This window comes from Syngnathus leptorhynchus, chromosome 20, assembly GCF_054491065.1.
Source record: "Syngnathus leptorhynchus isolate UIUO chromosome 20, UIUO_Slep, whole genome shotgun sequence".
Lineage (NCBI taxonomy): Eukaryota > Metazoa > Chordata > Actinopteri > Syngnathiformes > Syngnathidae > Syngnathus > Syngnathus leptorhynchus.
The window spans coordinates 3,362,321-3,380,964 of record NC_141214.1 but is presented as its reverse complement, the minus strand read 5'-3'; the positions used below and the strand labels follow the sequence as shown (position 1 = coordinate 3,380,964).

Here is an 18,644-nt window from a genome sequence, read left to right as displayed (position 1 = left end):
AACGACGGCATCTCCTTCATCAAGTGACATGTTTGGCAGTAGGCACGATTTTATTTGACTCCTCGTGAAAAATATGTGCTTTGGTGTCATATAAACACACCAGTACCACTCAATTGTGCAAATATGCACATATTAAACCACACTTGATAAGGGTGTGCATCCTGCAAGACAACATCCTATTGCAGTTCTATTCTTTGCCATTCTGATCCTTCCTCTCCTTCAAATTTGGCTGCGTGGTCTGGAACCTGCAGCTGGGGCCCTCCCCCCTTGAAGCAAAGACAGCTCTTCTGTCTTTGAGAAGCTGTAATTTCAGATTCTGCAAATACTTTACAGGAAATGATTGTGGTAAACCACGGAAATGACATCCACTCCAGTTCTTTTTCTCTGTGCACGCTGTGCTTTTTTGCTACACGCTTGGTGACATCGCCACTTGCAGACAAGGTGAGCAGCTGACGACCCCCCCAACCAACCAACCTTTCCTCGCTGCAAATTTCCAGCCTAACACCTGCTTGCTGTTTCTCTGCAGTGTGTCGAGACTGCACAATTGGGATCAAGCAAACTGCAACCACAAGCCTGCTGTTTTTCCAGCAGCTCAACAGAGCGAGCCAGGTTTGTCGTGTTTGTTTTGTAGCTCCTGGTGACACAAACACACACATGCACACTCGTTGAAAGACAAAAAGCTAGCGAGGACTAAAATAACTCAATTGATTCACTGACATGACCTCATAGTGCTTTCTAGTCAATAACTCCTCCACAGAATACAAAAGCACAAATTTAGGTAAAGCTAAGGGCTCACTTATAATATTTTTCTGTCTTGTTGCTTCCCCACATGACATTTTTATGACCAAATTCATTCTCCAATATCGCTTAACCAATGGAAAATTGGTTTTATTTTCATGCATACGCGAGGTAGCAAGGCCAGCAACCTGAGTTTCATCCTAATAAGCAAATATTGGAAAATAAACATCAATATACGATTCCATATTGTTTTGCAAATGTTGTAAATGAGTGTTTGCCAGGCAGTCGCCAATATTTATTTTCAATAAAACTGCTGTTGCTTGCCTTGGCAAAGCAGATTAGCACTGAATAAGACTTTGCTCAAGCCAAATTGAGCTGACATCTTCTGATTACTATTTAGTTATATGGCGAAGCCTTTTAAAAAGTGATTGCATTTGCAAATTCCTTTTCCTTCTCGTCTCTCCGGAGAGCGTGAGCAGGAATGCGGTAGATAATAAAAACAAATTGCTTGGCATGCAGTGCCAGTCTATGCGAGCTGAAAAGAGGTTTTAATGAGATTTTCTGATTCAGAGAGAGGAGGAGGAGGGAGGGGGGGATCCTCGTTGTGATTATGGGCATCTATTCTTCATCTATCTTTAGAGCAGCCACTCTTTGGAGAGACACTCTATTTCACTGAGGCTCTGTTGAGACAACTTAGTGGGATTAGCAAAGATGTAGAGGAGAAAAGGAGTTTTGTTTCTATGACACGTAGCTACTCCCGTGTAGCCAATGTAAAGAGCGTCTTTGGAGTTAGACAAAATGCGTTTTGGCATTTTTGGAAAAACATCTCTCACGGCTCAGAGAACACGTACAAAACACATCATGCCCTCATTCGCCTCTGTCAGATTCAATGTTTTGCAGGGGCGCTGAGGAATTCTTCTGTCTGCTAGCTTAAAGTACACTACAACCCATTAAGTGAGAATTCATGGAATCGCAGTTCAAAATAAACGGCTATTTTTAGAGTAGAAGCTACGAATAACTCTTTGTCGGATGAAAAAAAATATACATCCGCTGCTCACTCCTCATTATTTAATCTTTCCAGGCTTAATGATCAAATCGCAGTTGGAATAAAAAGAATATATTTGACCACCATCATTATTGCAAATATTTTCTAATTATCAGTAAGAGTAAAGAAAAGACACAATGTCATGGTTATGAACAAATCTTTACTTTATCTGTGGAGAACGGCCACTTCCAACATAAACACACGCACGCACATGGATATTAACATCCTTTAGGATCTACTGTCACACATCCAGCAGTACGACACATCAACAACACTAATATGGGTGAAAAGAACATAAGGTGCTTCATAATATATGACTGGAATGTTATGAAAAACGTCCACATAAAACAATCGAAACCAAAAAAGAGCAAATATTTACACAACATGTCATTTTTATTTTATTTTATATCATAGGCAGAGGGGAAGAGAATCACCATTTGGCCATTTGAAGCAATTGTTCTTTGAATTGTTGTGCGTGATGTGAAAGATCGGTGACTCTGTCCACCATTTCCTGAATGGCGGATGTGTTGGGGTAGTTGAGCGCCGCCGTCTTGGTGGCGCCCACCACCGTTTTTAACAAGTCACATAACACGTTACTGGAGTTCATCACCCGGTTGGCTACCTCGGGGGTGGCGGCCTGCCGGGACAGCGTGTCGCCGATGAAGACCAGTTTGTGAGCGCTAAGGATGACGAATTTACTGTGGGCCACAAAGATGCGAGGCGGCTGCCCGCCGCTCACGCAACTGAAGAAGGCGTCCACGGCGCTGAGGAGCGTGACAAAGTGCTGCTCGCATTGCTCCGAGTAGAAACCCAGCAGCTGGCGGTCCCGCGTGCACGTGCGCGTGGAGGCGGACGGGGGCGGCGGCGGCGTTGTCTCGGCGTGGGGGGTGGCCGTCCTCCCCGGGTGTTGGTGAGGCATCCACTGAGAGATGTCGTTCTCCACTGGCTTGATCACTTCCTGCTCCAGCTTCTTGAACTGGTTGATCTGGAGACAATCGGACATGATTATTTTTGAAAAACAAACTTCTCGGGCGTTTGCTGAAGCTCACCTGTTCCTGGCCCAGTTGAGCTTGATTCTGCTTGATGATATTTTCTTTCTCCAGCAGCTCCTTCTGCTGACGCTCAAAGTCTTCTTTGCCCTGTAAGTGAGGGAATATCGATATTGTTGTATAGGCTAATGGGGAAAAAAAAGAATTTCTGGTTAGAGGTGGACAATGTACCTGAAGATGTACGTAGTCGTAGTCTTCCATCCAGCTTTTAACACATTTCTCGCTGTGGTTCATGTTGTCCTTGTCTTGGCTGGAGGACACCGGGAAGGGTTTGGTCTGCCCGCCGTAAGTGTCGCTGTCCGAGGAGGGCGACGTCAGCGTGTGGCTCATGTTGTTATCGTCGGGCGTGCTCCCGCCCGAGAAGGACCCTTCCATGTGCGTCCGTCTGAACAGCAGCTCGGCGGCGTTGCCTATCGTGGAGGCCAGCTGCTTGGCGTCATCCGGCAGCGTTCTGGAGACCATCACGAAGCGATCCAGTTCGTCGCTCTTATTGTGATGTTTGGCGGCGGCGGCCAACATGTTCAACGCCCAGCCGTTGTTCTCCAAGACCTGATGGATCTGCAGGAGGATTTGCTGCGAGTCCTCCAGCCGTCCCAGCTGCCTCCTCAGCTTGCTGTGAAGGGTGGAATCAGAAAGCGCCGTGGCGTTGGCCGCGGCCCCTTTCCCGAAGACGATAAAGTCCCCCAGACCTACTCGGACCCTGTCCAGCACCCCGCGGACGTCGTTCGCGTGGCGCTCCATGAAAGGAAAAGTCCTCCAGTGAGGAGACGCCGTCATGGAATGCAAAGCCCCGACCGAGACCTCCACGGCCTGCTGCAGACGGTACAACCTCTGGACGGCGGTGTCCACATCCAGAGCCAAGCGGCCCTCCGAGCTGGCGGCCGTGGAGGAGGACGACGTGGACATGCTGCTCCGCGTGCTGCCCGTGCTGGAGAAGGACAAGCGGTTGACGCCGTCGGTCACGTCGGCTACGGCTCGGGACTCCTGGACGGGGACGTCGTACACGCCCTTGTCCCTGTCGGCGGGCAGGCTTCTGTGCTGGGAGAGCTGCATGCCCCTCGGGATGTCGTAGACGTCGCTGGGCGAGACCGCCCCGACGGACAGCAGGGCCGTAGGGGGGACGTCGTAGATGCCCTCGTTACTGTTCTGTTGATGGCCGGCCGGCTCCATGCTGGAGGGGAAGTCGTAAACGGACTGAGGGTTGTGCGTGCTTTTGGGCGGAGGGACGTCATAGATGCCCTCCTGCATCTGTTTGAGAGGCTGCGGGAAATCGTACGTGCCCTCCTGCTGGGCGGGCGTGGCTCTGCAGGGTGGCACCGAGTACACCTGAAGGACAAGGACGGCCATGTTTGTTTACATTTGGGCTGAAATCCAGTTCAAATCAACATCGCAATGTCATGTGGTTGAATTTGAGATTTGAAACCGCAACGGCTGCCATTTTGAAAACGCAAAATACTTCCCACAAGCCTCGAAATGCCACTTCTCAGCTTTAATTAGGAATGACACCCGGCGTATTTCTGCTTATGAGAAACAAACCGTTGGACGTCAGCCTGAAAAAATGGAAACGTAGAAGCTGTGGAAAGTCAAGAGCTTTGTTTTTGATTTTCCCATGGAAGCTTCAGACGGAATTAACCGCACTCGTGGAGCTTTTGGTTCAACTCTGCAAAGCCTTTATTCGGCGTGACCGCAAAAATGTCATAAATGTGACTTTTAGCGTATTATTAATTTATCTTTGCCAATTCTAACAAACAGCAGGAACTGTATCAATCACTTCAAATGATGTTTTCAACTGCCGTCACTTCCTCCCTAAAGCAAATAGAGTGAGATGGCCTTTTTCTTTTATTACCGCTTGTGAAGAAGGAGGGACGTCGTAAACGTCTTGTCCTTGTGTCCTGAGGTCCGCTTGAGACGGGGGGACGTCGTAGATATCTTGGTTCCGTGCGGCTCCGTGCTGTCCGGGGTAGGGCGAGCCTAACATTTGACCTGGTGGGACATCATACACCTGGAAAAAAGGAACAAAAAATAACATTTGATGTCAATTTCAGAAAAAAATATTCGAAGAAATTATGATTTGGCTTAAGTTTATGATGTGTGTGTGAAGAAAAATAATAATAATAAGGGACCTACCCCCTGCGATCGACTGGGTGGGACATCATAGAGGTCCTGTTGGTTGTGCTGGCCTGGGCTGTAGGTGTACGTCTGTCCCACTCTGGTGGGGGTCACCACCTGTCCAATGCCATCAGGGAGAAGAGCAAACAATGAGAGGTGCTGTCCGAAAAAAGCTTCACAGCAGTCCTTACGACAAATGCTAGCCAGTTGCAAACATAGCCACACAGACTCTGCGGCTCTTTTTTTTGGGATTGATTCCATTTTTGCTGCTATGGATGAATCAACTCAAATTACCATCGAACGCTATGCTGCAGACACGCTTTGAGGATAATGACGTGATTACTGCTCGGAAAACAAATCATCTTTCTAGCTTCTCTTGGATCGGTGCCATTTTTGCTTTTCTCTCTTTCAATCCTCCATATTGCTCTCTTTCCCGTCAGTGGTGATCAGTCCTTCCACACCTCCTAATCCCACTCTTTCCATCCCCCCCCGTACCGCTGCTGTCTCGTAGCCCCTAAAAGCGGAGCTGCAGACCTCCTCGCTGCGTCAGACAGACAGAGGAATTCTGGGAATGTCCCTCTCCGGGCCCAGAACTGCTTTTTCCACCCCCACTTGCTACCGTCGCCTCACGAGAACGAGCAAGGTTCATTACTCTGTTTTGAAAATAGGAATCGTACTCATAGTACTCTTCTTGAGTCATCATAAAACGAGTCAAATAATGTTTTTGATAATGAAGAAAAACTCTGCCAGCACAGAACGGTTTCAGGGAAAGAAGAAGTTAAATCTGTTCAAAAGATTTATGAAAAAAAAAAAAAAAAGAGCAACGGGAGGTGGGGAGAGAGGGAACAGTGAGGAATGGAAAATAGGAGTATGTTGCTCAGTATGGAAAGGAATGCCATTCAACGTCGGGAGTCCGACGTGAAGTTCATATGGTTCTAATCAGTTTGATTTGAACAAGTCTCGAGGTGATTTAAGGTGTTCATTGCTAGCATACCTGTCGTGCAAATGAAATGAAAGTCTATTAAAGGTCATTCCAAGCCCGCGGCTTGAGTCTGTGCCTTGACGATAAGCGGATATCTGGAGCCAGCTGCCACTTGCAGATGGCAGCAAGGTGCCCATGTAAGGCCTTGCGTGACCTTTTCCGCAGGTATGTGTCATGGGCTCACTCTTGTTTACTCAGCACGCTGTTGCGTAGACGCTGACCGGCCGCCGTCATAATTGCTGCTTTGTAAATATTTACCGACTTCAATGAGCTTTTTTGTGGCACCCTTTTTTTTTTTGAGTGAGAGAGGCGAGGCGATGACATCACGAAAGATCTCCTGAGCGACCGGACAAACATTTGCTCCCACTAAGGTGCTCCAAGGATTCCTTCAAACTATGTGACTAAAGCCAGATCAGGTAAAAGATTGCAGTAATTGGGCAACCTCGCACTGCTATAAATGATGATTTGTCGGACTCCGAGCTTGATGTTGACAAAGCTTAGGGTGTGCCACACTATGACATCATTTATGTTAGTTAAGAGTGGAACTTTTATGTATGGGAGTGCGGATCTGAACGTAGGGAGTGTTTGATGAATCACTTAACAAAAACATCCACTTGGCGTTGCCACGTAATGCGCAAAAGCAATTATTGCAAGAAATGGACTTTTTAAATCCTCGGAGCCGTATCGCCGTTAGCTAGCCAAAAGCCTCCGCCTCAACCAGACAGGCGACTTAATGAGGACGAGCTACTGATTCCGGGCTCAAATAAGGATCGTCTTTCATCCGCTCGGATCAAAGCGAATTCTCAATCCGTAGGAATGTTAAAAGACGACACGCGGTTTCTGAGAAAACGTCATTACGTAAATGTAATTCCCTGGAGAAAATGGGACGGATGAATAAAAGCCCAATGAAGAACTTTAGTACAATTGTGCAATCCCACAGACGAGACACCCAAGAGGTCAAATGACTGTTTGCGTTGCCCAAATTTTCAAGCGAAGCATTTCCTGTCCTCCCGTCTCACTTTGCTTTATGACTCATTTATAAACCTTCAAGGAGCAAAGTCCCCTCGGTATGCAAACCACACCGCAGATTTTGCTACAACTGATTTATAACCCCCGCCCCTCCCCTCTCGGTCATTTCTCATGGGCCAACGATTCATCACCGCCATAACAATGGCCAGCGTTCGAAAGAGCCGGCGTGCTCCAGGAAGACATAAGTCACCTGAGCTCCGTACTCGCGCTCGGTTGGAGAAAATACGATCGCGGCAAACAAACAGGTCATTAGTTCGTCGCTTTATCGAGGTAAACGACTATCATGAGTCGATTCGTCACGTATATTTTTATAGGCATCGGATCTGTGGCCATGACGCAGGAAATGCCCATACAAGGAGGAAAGTTCTCCGAGGGGGGGGGGGGGCAGGAAGTGAGGAATGAATAGGCCGTCTGGTAGGCGTAGATAAGACGCTCGGCTGAGGTCTTTGAACTCTGAACCCAAGCCATCTTTGAAGACCATGACCTCAGTGGAGCCAAACAGACATACCTTTCACAACGCAAAGCAGAAACAGAGGAAATCAAGAAATGTTCTTCTCCTCTTTGGGTCAAGCCCCCGCGAGGGTCAGTCAAGGACGAGGCCCGACTTCAAACCAGAGTGAGACGGCAGCGCCAAACCCCAGCGTGCATTTAGACACCAAAGCTCCAGACCACATAAAAAGAAAATAACCGGTTGCCAATCTGGATCTGCGTCGCGCTAGACCAGAAGACAAATTTTGGAGGAAATCATAAAGCACGGCGGTCTGTTCAGAAAGTAAAAATTACACTTGAGCAACGCTGACTCAAGTTGAAGTCAACTTATTTTGGGCGCCGTAGTAACGGATCGCTACTACTCAATTAGAACGGGCCTCACATGCTAATTTGGTTCATCTCATGTGGCTGGATGGACAACAACAAACATGGCAAGTTGGCCTTTCGATTTTTGTTTTGCATCCAAATCATAATAATTCCGCTGGAACATGCTATGGATGTCACAAATCGGCACGTTGTGCGGTCACGTTTTGGGTTTTCCTCCAATAACCATTAGAAATGGTATGAAGTCATAATTCTTTTTATCTCTCAGTCGATTCTACTTTAATTCCCTCTTGACTCCAATAAACCTATTTATAAAAACTTGCCATGCTTGTTGGTCTCTTGTCGAAGGAAAGAAAAAGCTTTCATTAGGTTTTTATTATTTTCCTTGCCTGAGTGTTCAGATGTCCCAATTCAGGCCAGACTCTGAAAGTGACTGCCAAAAAAAAAAAGAACAAAAATAGAAGAGAAATGAAGGTGATTTGGAGGTTAAAGCTTTCCCGACGTGAGGAATGTTGTCATTTCTCGTCTTGCGTTACACTAAAGGCAACCGCTGGCCCATTCATACGTTTGGAAAATAACTCTCGCCTCACTAATCGATTTTGAATCGTCAACCACAGACTTAAAATAAAAAAGGACTTCTTCGACCAAAAACAACTCGTACTATTTGGCATTTTGAAAACGAACGAACCGTCAGCGCTTGCGTGAGACGTCATTGTAAAACAACCCAGCTTTGTCTTGGATTCCCAACAATGCACAAAGGAACCTCGAGGAGAACATTCATTTGCATGTGACGCATTTATCGAGACTAAAATCAAAATTCCATTTGAGTGAAATTCTACTCCCTGACAAATACACATCCACGGAAAAATTACTCATCCGAGGTTTCATATAATCTCTATAATAACATGATTACGCCGCTAAATACTGTTAGTTTGATTTTCCAGCCTTCCATCAAAGCCTTTTATACCAGCGTGTTGGAAAATAGCTTGTTGATAAGACTGCTTGATGTTTTGCTTGACTGACAGGTCCCTCCGGCTCTCCCAATCTTTATCTTGCAGTAATGTTTACCCACCCGAGTGCTCACCTGTGCTCATTCAAACGATAACCAAAGTTAATTTGTTCATAAAAGAAAAACACCCATAGGGCAGCAAAAGCTCCTTCGACGTATGATGAATACGTCTCCTCGAGGGATGATGTGTGAGAAGCCGCCGACGTTAGATAAATAACAAAATGTTTCCGTCACGCTTGAGGAAAAACTGTGAGCATACTCAAATGTGATTTTGGTTACCGGCCAATCACAGGGTACCGGATTGATTGGTTGACAAGTGTTTTTAAAGCCAGAATAACAGTTGGTGTGCATTTTCCCGACAAATTTCTTTGCCAATGACAGTCCTGGCCTGGCGTGCTTATGCGACGTTTTCATTTTAACGGCTATGTGCGAACCCGAATCATTTTGTCGTCGCCTCTACGTGAACAAAATGTTCCCACACGTGATGATGAGGACACCGCTATATTGTATATCATTTTTATTTTCTATTGCAATGATTCATGTCCCGCTTTTATCTATACACTATTTAGGAGCAGTCCAAGAAAAATTATATACTGTGGAAAAAAAATAAATAAAAAAAATCCACCAATAAAACAACTATGACTAACTATAGTGGCTATACCGTCAGTGACCAAGCTAAGTGCTATGTGTTTGCTAGTGAGCCGTAACCCAACAATTAAATACAGTGGAGAAAAAAAAGCTATTTTAAAAGGAGCTGGGCTCCAGCAAAAAAAAAAAATGGCTTTGTGCACTTTTTTTTTTTGCTTTTCCTTGATTCCTTGGGCCTCTGTGGCTTAAACTGGCTCTGCAACACACAATGCGCCCATGCACGAATAAAGCCAAGCGGGGAGCCCTCGCACAAAAACACTACCCTGCTCTGTGGTAAACACCAGGCCCGGCACACCCATGTCCACATTTGTCATCGCAGACCCGCAATCTCGCTGACATGTCTGCCTTCTACTTGTTCAGCGAGGGCAATTGTGAACGTCGGGTCCTATCGCGTCGATAGGCAAACGTAAGCCATGGCCACCGTTTGATATTTGCAATCCGTACTGATCCCATAGAAAAGCCGCTCGGGATCAATTGGAGCATATTTGGCACAGCTGAGTCTCTAAAATTCTTTTTCCAGTGCAATGTTGTTCATTTTCAAGCCACGTTTCCACAAAGAGGGACACTCTGTTTTGCTCAGGTTATGTTTTGGAAGCTGGAGCGAAGTGAAGTTTCCAGGCGGGATCGTGATAATTGTAAACAGCGTAGCAGCATGTTGCCACACCACTGCAAATGAAAGATTTTGTGGAATGAGACACTATGAAATATTTTGTCTACACAAAAAAAAAAAGTGTTGAATTTATTCCATTTTATCTCGTTAAGTGGCTGGCACCAGATACTTATTTGTATAGTCTAATTAAAAATACATCTGGATCCAAATGACTTTATTTCATGCAACCACTTGGGGAAATAAAATAGACTAAATTCAATTGTCCGTTTTTTTTTTTTTTTTAAAGAAATCTAGAGTTAAAGGGAAGGTCATGAGACTCCTTGATAGTATCTCACCTTGCTCGGCGTGTTATCAGCAGCGAGTGTGCTCCTCGGCGGGACTTGATAGACATCTTGTCCAGAGGGCACCTGGTAGACGCATTGCTGGCCCTGCTGCTGTGGACTCTGGTACAGCCCCTGAGCCCCCGAGCCAGCCTTCTGCTGGTGAGGCGACTGGGTAGCGCCGGCGGCGGTGGCGGCCGGCGACTGGGCCTCAAACTTAGGCCCTATGAGCAGCTTGAGGCGGTTGCCAGGGGCGATGCCTTGCCGGCCGTGCAGGGAGCAGAGCCACCAGCCCTCCAGTCCGCCGGTGTTCTGTTCGATAACAGTTAGGATGTCCCCTTTGCGGAAGGCCAGCTCCTCTTGGGACTCGGGCATGTTGTCGTACAACGCTTTAGCCATCAGGTTCTATGGAAAGACCAAAAAAAAAAAAAAAAAAGTATTGTTATGCTGGTGAAGTTGAAATTACCATGCAAATGGCATGAGCCCGCAGCTCCACGCCAGATGTCGTACAAACAAATGTGAACTTGACGGGATTTTCTCAGTTTGCGCCCCGCCTCAGGGCGCAGTTGCGCGTTCCGGGCCAGCGGGGGTTGAGTCATAATGAGTCTAACAGGCAGATTTGGGCGATAGCAGATGCCCCGGAGTGTGCCGTTGCGGTGTTTTAGCGAGGTATTTGCTGCTAATTGCCACATTAAATGCACCGTTATCCTTTTCGGTGGCTGGAAAGAATCAACTTAGCATGAATTAACAAATACTGGATGAGGTGGGACACTATATTGGAGAACCTTTTGCACTTTTACAGTTTCCAGTGTTCTGGAAAGACTTTTTAACTAGATTCAACCATTTGTGTCCATTAAAGAACATTTGTGAGAGAGTCTTTGATAGCGTCAGTTCTTCCACAGGGGCTCCCCCACAACAGTTCCACCAAATGGAATTGCCCAAAATCATATTGACAAACTAATTCAAGTGGAACTAAAAGGCCCTGCCAATCCACTTATTGATTAAATAATTGATAAAGAGGCCTTTTGTCTTGAAATCATCTTCAGCCCATGAACACGTCACTAATGGTCAGACTTTGTGACTGGCTCAAGATTGACGCCCTTTGGGAATCTTTCCAGTCCCCCTGGATTTAAACCTATTTTGTAAAATGCCAATATTATCAACGATAATAATTTAAGTGGGTCCTTTCACGGTCTTCTCCTCCGACATAATGAAATTGCCTCGAGTTGCTGACCGACCGACAATGAAAGCGTTAAATTGCCCCGCTGCTGTTTACTTTTATTTGTCATTAAGTCTCATATATTATCAGATAAAGGATTTCCTTATCGAGCCTTTATTGTACCGCAGCTCCGCGTGAGAACCAGGAAGTCGTCTTTGCGTATTCTCTCCACGGTCTGAATCAAACAGTTCCCACGTGAAACTCTCACATCTTAATGCCGTTATCTCTTCTCAGCCTTTGTCTAAGTGCACTGTCAGCGCCTTTAGGCAACAACACCCACCAGTACCACCCAGCCACTAGCTGGACCCGCCGCGCGTTCGATGCTGACCTTTGAGGTCATCCAATTGGAGGGGATGTGAGTTTGCTGTTTCTGATAATATGATGTAACCTGGCAGAGTCATCCATGAGGAAAGCAAAAGCTCTTTACTGTGATTACCACCACGGCAACCGTATCTATGCAAGGGCATGTTTAAATTTGCTTTCAACAGACTCTTTTGTCCTCTCCTTTTGTTTCTGTTAATTACACTGATGAAAATGCGGAACTCTTGTATTAAGCTCCCAAGCGGTATATGCAGTCGGTGGAATGAAAATGTAAAATGATCTGTAGGAGAAGATGGCCGAATGTTTTATAAACCAGCAGCTCTGCATCTCGACTTGTAGTTGTGTAGTCTGCCGCCTTTTCAGGGTCATTGGCAAGCTGGAGCCTTTCCCACGTGACTTTGAAAGGCAAAGTAGACTTCTGCAACACATTTATGCAAAGCTAATCACATCACAAGCCCTGCAGCAAATTCATGCGTCAATTTTCTTGACTTCAGCCACTGCAGGGTTTTTTTTTTTTTTTTTTTAAAACCTCAAAATGCAATTTATTTAGTTAGTGAGTCAATTAGTCCTTGAAACAAAACAAATGGATTTATAATCTGTTGTGGTAAATCTTTAGTGTCACCTTCAAGGGAATCATATTTTTATTGCACCTTTACCCAGGAAATGTTAGTCACCCATAGATTAGATTTAAAACCCAATATAAAAGCATTCATGCAAATGTGAATGACCAGCGTGGCAAATGCAATAAAAGAGCCATTAAAATTTACATAAACAGGTTATTTGTGAAAATAATGTCCTTCTAATGTGACGCAAAGTGGCAAAACACAACTCTGTATTTGTTTGCTCCGCTGTAATTTGAGCAGATAAAAAAACAACTATTAAGCAAGCGTCGTGTCTCCGGCATAAACAGCGATTAGTCACAACACGGTGATGCTCGTCTGCCATTGATCCTGGCAGTAAACACACGTGTTTGCCATTTGGATGTGGGTCGTGTCAAGGAAAGGAAGGGCCCCTTCTGTGACTCCCACCTATGAGTGTGAGCTTCCAGGAAGTTATCATTTAGAGGTCAGTAGCAGGGCGAGTCGTTCTACCGCTCCCTTGAGAAAAGTATGATGTGTTTCTGGTCTCGACGACGGTGTCAAATTCATTTTTGTCCTGGGATGCATTTAGTCAAAATTGCTGACAACATCTCTAGTGAAGACAATTTGTAAAGTCGATGCACAGTTTATCTTTGTGGGCCACATAAAAAGATCTAGCGGGCTGTATCTGGCCCTCCAGCCTTGGGTTTGACACCGATAATTTAAAACAACAACTTGGCTTAGACACACCTTGATTGAAATCCTGCTTCCAAGGCACTGTGATAGTAGAAAGTTGCAAGTAATCGGTTTCTCTTTGCCCTGTCTTTAAAAATGGAATCTGGACCGCAAGAGAAAATAAGACCAAAAATGTTTTCCTTTGCCAGGCTGCCCACATCTGTTTTTAAAGGCCTCATGTTTTGATCAGTAGAAAGCATGAACGGAACTGTCTGCCTCTGCACCTGGATGACTGAATACAACCTAAAGATCCAGCTGTCTGACCCCTCCCCTGCCCTGAACCCCCTTTCTACGTACACAGACACTGATGACTCATGCAGGCTTTTTCCATCAGTGTCTGGCCTCCACGTAGACTGTAAACCTCTCGCTTGCCTGTGCTGTTCAATCCAAAAATAAAATGGCCTTTACGTAACTCGGCTGCCTTTTAAAAAGGAGCCCCACCTTTGCTGGAAGCCTGAGAGGGTCAAACTCTTTCGGGTGGGGGGGGTAATGAAATCCCCTTCTTCTTAAATTGTGGACAAACAAAAACATGCCACCACTATAAGTTTGCAACAAAAAAAAAAAAGCAGCACACTGGTGTGTCCTGGTTTCACATGGTTATATATAGAAAATAATTATGGTAATGACGATAATGAGGACCTGATGACTTTTTACCAGTCGTTCCTCAGAGTGAAAGGGCCCTGCTGCGGGTGAGAGCCAGTTCAAATAAATGGGCCGTGTGAAGGGTTCTGGGTAGCAGAGACTCATGGGAAGTGCTTGAGTGCCCTGACTACATGGTAATTTCTTCATTTGGACATTTTTCAGGAAGGTTTAACCCCCCGATTATAGCCTCTTTGTAACCTCTGCCAGTGAGCATAATTACATAGCAGGGCTCCTTTAACTGCAGACAGAAAATGGTATGGAAAACACAGAAGCAATGTCGTTTTTTTTTTTTCTTGACATAGACAACGAGCCTTTATATACCAAGCTATAATCAACTCGGAACTATAATTTGAAATATTCAACCTGTACGGTCGTTGGGATTTAATAAAGAGCAGGCAAAGACGGCTAAAAACTCATTGAGTAACTTTTGACCACTCACACTGGACTGATGTCATTAAATTACAAAGTAAACCCGCTTCCAGTAGTAAATCTAATACAACGTGGGCCGAGTGCAACGCTTGAGGTTTTATGAAGTCACAGGAAGCGATTGTGAAATGTCAAAGTCGGAATGGATACTCCCCCCCCCATCTGCTCTTAACCCTTTCTATTCATTTGTTTCTGGATTGTCACGTTAAACACGAGGTAGCGTGCCGTGACCCCGCGGTCAGTTCCTTCACCCTGCAGCACTTCCCGTGTCCTGCAGAAGGTCGGCCTTATCGTTCCCCTCATCTTGTGCTGCCTTATGAGGGTTTTTAAAAGCACCAGCTATAATTAGGTGTCTGAGCCACGTTCAAAAAGCGCATCTATTTCCGTGAATGTTAAGGAGTCTCTTGGACTCTGAGTGAAGTTGTCCCTCAAGGCCAAAATGCTATCTGGGTGCATCTTGGTAGACCTTGGAGACATAAATAAATCCCTCTAGAGGCCATGAGGCAAGATTTCAAATCATCTTCATGGTATCACTGCAGGGCCACATTGGAGGCTTTTACATTTGGGATTTGACAATGAGATGGAAATTTCTGGCGCTGTCCCTACGATTTCACGGTTAGCTAAGATCTTGCACGTCACCCCCCCCCCCCCCCCCCACAAAAAAAAGAATTGTAAGAACAGTTTCTCAAGGAGAGGCGTCATCCCATCAAAATTATTTTGTAATCTCGAATTAAAGTAAGATAAATCCAATATTGTGTTGCTTTAAATCCCAAAGTCTTTTAATAGTAGTTTGAACTAACTTTTGCACTGGTATTAATAACTTTACTCAGCTGTCCGGCTTCCTTCTTCCCACCACGGGGGTCAACTGCCAAAGGGCATTCAGAGATGACCCTGCAAAAATAGTTGGCATACTTGGAAATAATTCCTATCTGATATTGTGCATTCTTATCTGCCTTTGTGCGTTTTTTTTTGTTATAGTAAAAATTGGCTGACGATGCGAGGGCACTGCGGGCGGGGTGTTTGCGGAGGGGGATGGTGAGGGAGGGAGGGAGGGGGAGAGAGGGGGGGGTCGCCATTCATTTATTCTCATTGGGGGAGCTGCTCATGTTCTTTTTAGTCATTGTAAGAAAAATGAAAGCCATTTGGAGCGAAACTGGAAATGTCAATCAAAGTTGTCTGCCGGCTTTTTGTCTGTAGACTCGTGAAGAAATATTTCGCCCCAATGACTCATTAAAGGGCCACCTTGAAACAATCTTGTACATCTTCTGGACTGCATTCCCAAACACAAGGTCCTGGAATGTTCTCATTCTCACACATGCAGGGAGCTTCTCAACCTTTCTCTTGCCATCCCCTTCCCCCCATCACCAAACACTTTGCCCTTTCGTCGCCCCCCACAACTTCCTCTCCTTTTCATTTGCTGCAGCCCCCTTTTCAGCATCAGGGATTCTCCTCCCACTCCAAACAATGTCTGCTTCGCCCTCCTCCAGCTCCCCTTACCCTTGGACCTGTGCCTGGAAGCTGAACCCATAAAAAAATGAAACAGTGAGGAAAGCACACATTTTGGCCACCTAATCATTCCGAGCTATTTCGGCAACTGTGACATCAGCTATGGAAGTGCCAGTGGAATATATATATATTTTTTCCAGCCGAACAGTCTGAACTCTTGAAAGTACCGCAGGTGAAAGATCCGAGTGCATGCGTCCGACCCAACAGAAGAGATTACAGGCATTAAGACACCAATGGGAGACAATCCTTCCTCTCACACCTGAGCACCTGTTTGGAAAGCTTCTCCGATAGACAACAAGCGCCGGCCGGGTTAAAGGTCTGCAACTCTACCCCCCGCCTCTTAATATAAATCATTCAATGGCACTAAGATCAAACACAAACATGGCAATGTGAGAGGTTAACTTCCACAGCTATTTTAGCAGCTTTGAACACGGCAGCTGAGCTGAAAGAAATCTGATAAACACAGCAGGGAGGCATCGAAGCAGTGACACATTCCTGCGCTCTCCATGCCAGCCCCCCCCATTACATAATGTTGCCATCTATACAGTGAACCCTCTGGTAATTGGGGCCTACTGTGAATAGCGAAAATCTCCCCGTAATTAAATCGTTTGGAGATTTAGTATTGACACATGAAGTCAAAATTTGTCCCCGCGGGCCACATAAAATGATCTGGCCCCCGGGCCTCGAGTTTGACATCAATGATTTTGAGGCTCTTAAAAGTAATAATTATTTGCTTCCTCTTTTCCTTCGTAATATTAACAAAGGCCTCCTGTCAAAGAGATGCCTGCTTCAAATAAATGCCCTGGTACTGTTTGCAATTGAGTAACTAAACGGCCTTGGTCACTATTTGAGGAAATTGGGTATGTAAAAAGCACCCGCTGCATCACTATCTTAAAAGGCAGGAGAAAAAAAGTCAAACAAAGACATGCTTGCACACATAGAAGAGTCTTGAAATGCTTCTCTCGTTCTGATTCATAAATATCCAAATTCCCCTCTCTTGTAAAGATCACAGGCTGAAACCATGAGCCTGCTCTGAAGTGTATATTTAACAGACCAATGAGTCAGTCCATGTGCACGCCCACTGACCCCCCCTCCCCTAAAAAAAAAAAAAAAGACAGCAAGCTGACGCTGAGCAACAGGGGAAGCTTGACAAACAACAACTTGAGAAAACAACCCACAAAACTGCAGCTCGTCATCGAAAATCTCTGAATCATTTCGGATAGGTTCCTACGAGATTGCGGTGAGCCCGTGAGCTCATCTAATGAAGACCAGCATTGGCTGAACTGAACAGACTGTTCACTTGTACAGCTGATAATCTCGAGTTAGGTCTTGCGTCACGACATATTTAAAAGCACACGACCACGGCGAGTGGAAGTAGTGCTGGGTATGAATATTTGAAGCTTTATAAACAAATCAGGAGATGTGTCCCACTTTTTTTTTTACTGTGTCAGTTGAGTCTAATTAAGGATGGCCAAATGTAGGCCTCAGGCACATGATCACAATGGCTTATTTTATAGGCTTAAACTGTAACCTGTGATTATTTTATAACAGTATAAAACAATTTAGGATGAGAATGACACATTGGCAGTGATCCTTGATCTTTGAGCTCTGGCCCACGTGTGATGCTACAAAACACTGACGACATCTAAAGTATAATCGGAAAGTGACAGAGTTGATTTTCAATTGAATTAGAAGCTGATAAAAAATATATTTTTATTGCCACTCGTGTAATCAATTCAGTGAACTACATTAAACACATTACATCAAAATAACAATATCATTTATGTATTTGTATTTGCACAGCATCATTGCAATTTAAAGCGAATATATTCTAATATTCTAACTGTAATCATAAAAAAAAAAAAAAATGTCCGTCTGAGGTGTGCGGTGTGGTGAACCCATTAACATTTTCGCTCTACTTACGCCCCTGCTGGTGAAATAACTGTTGAAACAAGGGCGACAGATTGTGAAGGAAAAAAAAAAAAAAAAAAGAAAGCGAGTCCGTGCGTGCATAAACCAAGCGGTTACGTATCAAGCAAGCGTCTAATAAGCAAAAGTGACAGTGCGTTCTTAATCTTAGAACCACAAAGAATTTCCTCCCATTCGATCCTTTTTCCTGCAAAGTTAAAATCCAGTATAAAAGTTAATTCATCGCCTGCAGCTTTTTTCCCTCTGATAACAGCCAAGCCACTTTGACACCCGAGGCACCGTTAAGTCACTTACTTTATATTTCATTTTGCCGCTCCTCTAAAAAATTCCAAAATAGATGAGAAATATCCGCTTGTGTCGCATCAATGACAAAGAAAAGGGACTTTTGTATAGTCAAGCAGCCATCCGGAGCCGCACAGACGGAGTAGCTCGCCGACTGAAACGCTCCTAGAACCGGACTGAGCCTTTGCGCTCAACATCTACCACCGTCCGCTTCTCTGCGCGCTGACGAAATGCGCTCTTCTGCATACGAGGCACCGATTGGTCCGAACATACACTGGCCCCGCCCTTACCCACCTCCTCTAGAAGTGACGTCATGATCATCTCCAAATATATATAAATAGGACATTTGGAATAAAACTCCTTCTACTGAGCTATTTTTATTTGTGCAAAATGTTTAATAATGAGTCAATGACATTTTTTTCCCTCAAATATCATACAGCCTTTACCAGAATCCAATTAAATGGTGCCACACGGCCATTTTGTGTATGCTGCCATAACAATTTTCAAGGAGGAGAAATCACCTCCACTTTTGCAACTCTCTGATGTGCATTGGCTCATTTATCACACGCACAAGCTCTTAGTGGCTCATTGTCCACGGCCAAGAGTCATATCCTCACCATGCAAGGTATTTCGAAGCTTGTTTATGCAGCGTGT

General features: G+C 45.1%; 1 protein-coding gene across 1 annotated transcript; it reads right to left on the bottom strand.

Annotated features, from left to right (window-relative positions):
- Positions 1 to 1,796: 1,796 nt before the first annotated feature.
- Positions 1,797 to 18,199, bottom strand: nedd9 (neural precursor cell expressed, developmentally down-regulated 9). Its single transcript, XM_085901184.1, has 7 exons — positions 18,003 to 18,199; positions 10,368 to 10,757; positions 4,960 to 5,058; positions 4,679 to 4,834; positions 3,004 to 4,158; positions 2,833 to 2,922; positions 1,797 to 2,768 (listed from the first exon to the last, which is right to left on the bottom strand). Exons 1-7 carry the CDS (start codon positions 18,012 to 18,014, stop codon positions 2,214 to 2,216), a joined length of 2,457 nt encoding a protein of 818 aa, XP_085757310.1. The 5' UTR covers positions 18,015 to 18,199; the 3' UTR covers positions 1,797 to 2,213.
- Between the last annotated feature and the right edge of the window lie 445 nt (positions 18,200 to 18,644).

Excerpts from the sequence above, each read along its gene's own strand:
- nedd9 (XM_085901184.1), bottom strand. Across the intron at positions 5,059-10,367 it reads CTGATAACACGCCGAGCAAG|GTGGTGACCCCCACCAGAGT; the intron begins GTGAGATACTAT and ends GGCATTGGACAG. Across the intron at positions 2,769-2,832 it reads CTCAACTGGGCCAGGAACAG|ATCAACCAGTTCAAGAAGCT; the intron begins GTGAGCTTCAGC and ends GATTGTCTCCAG.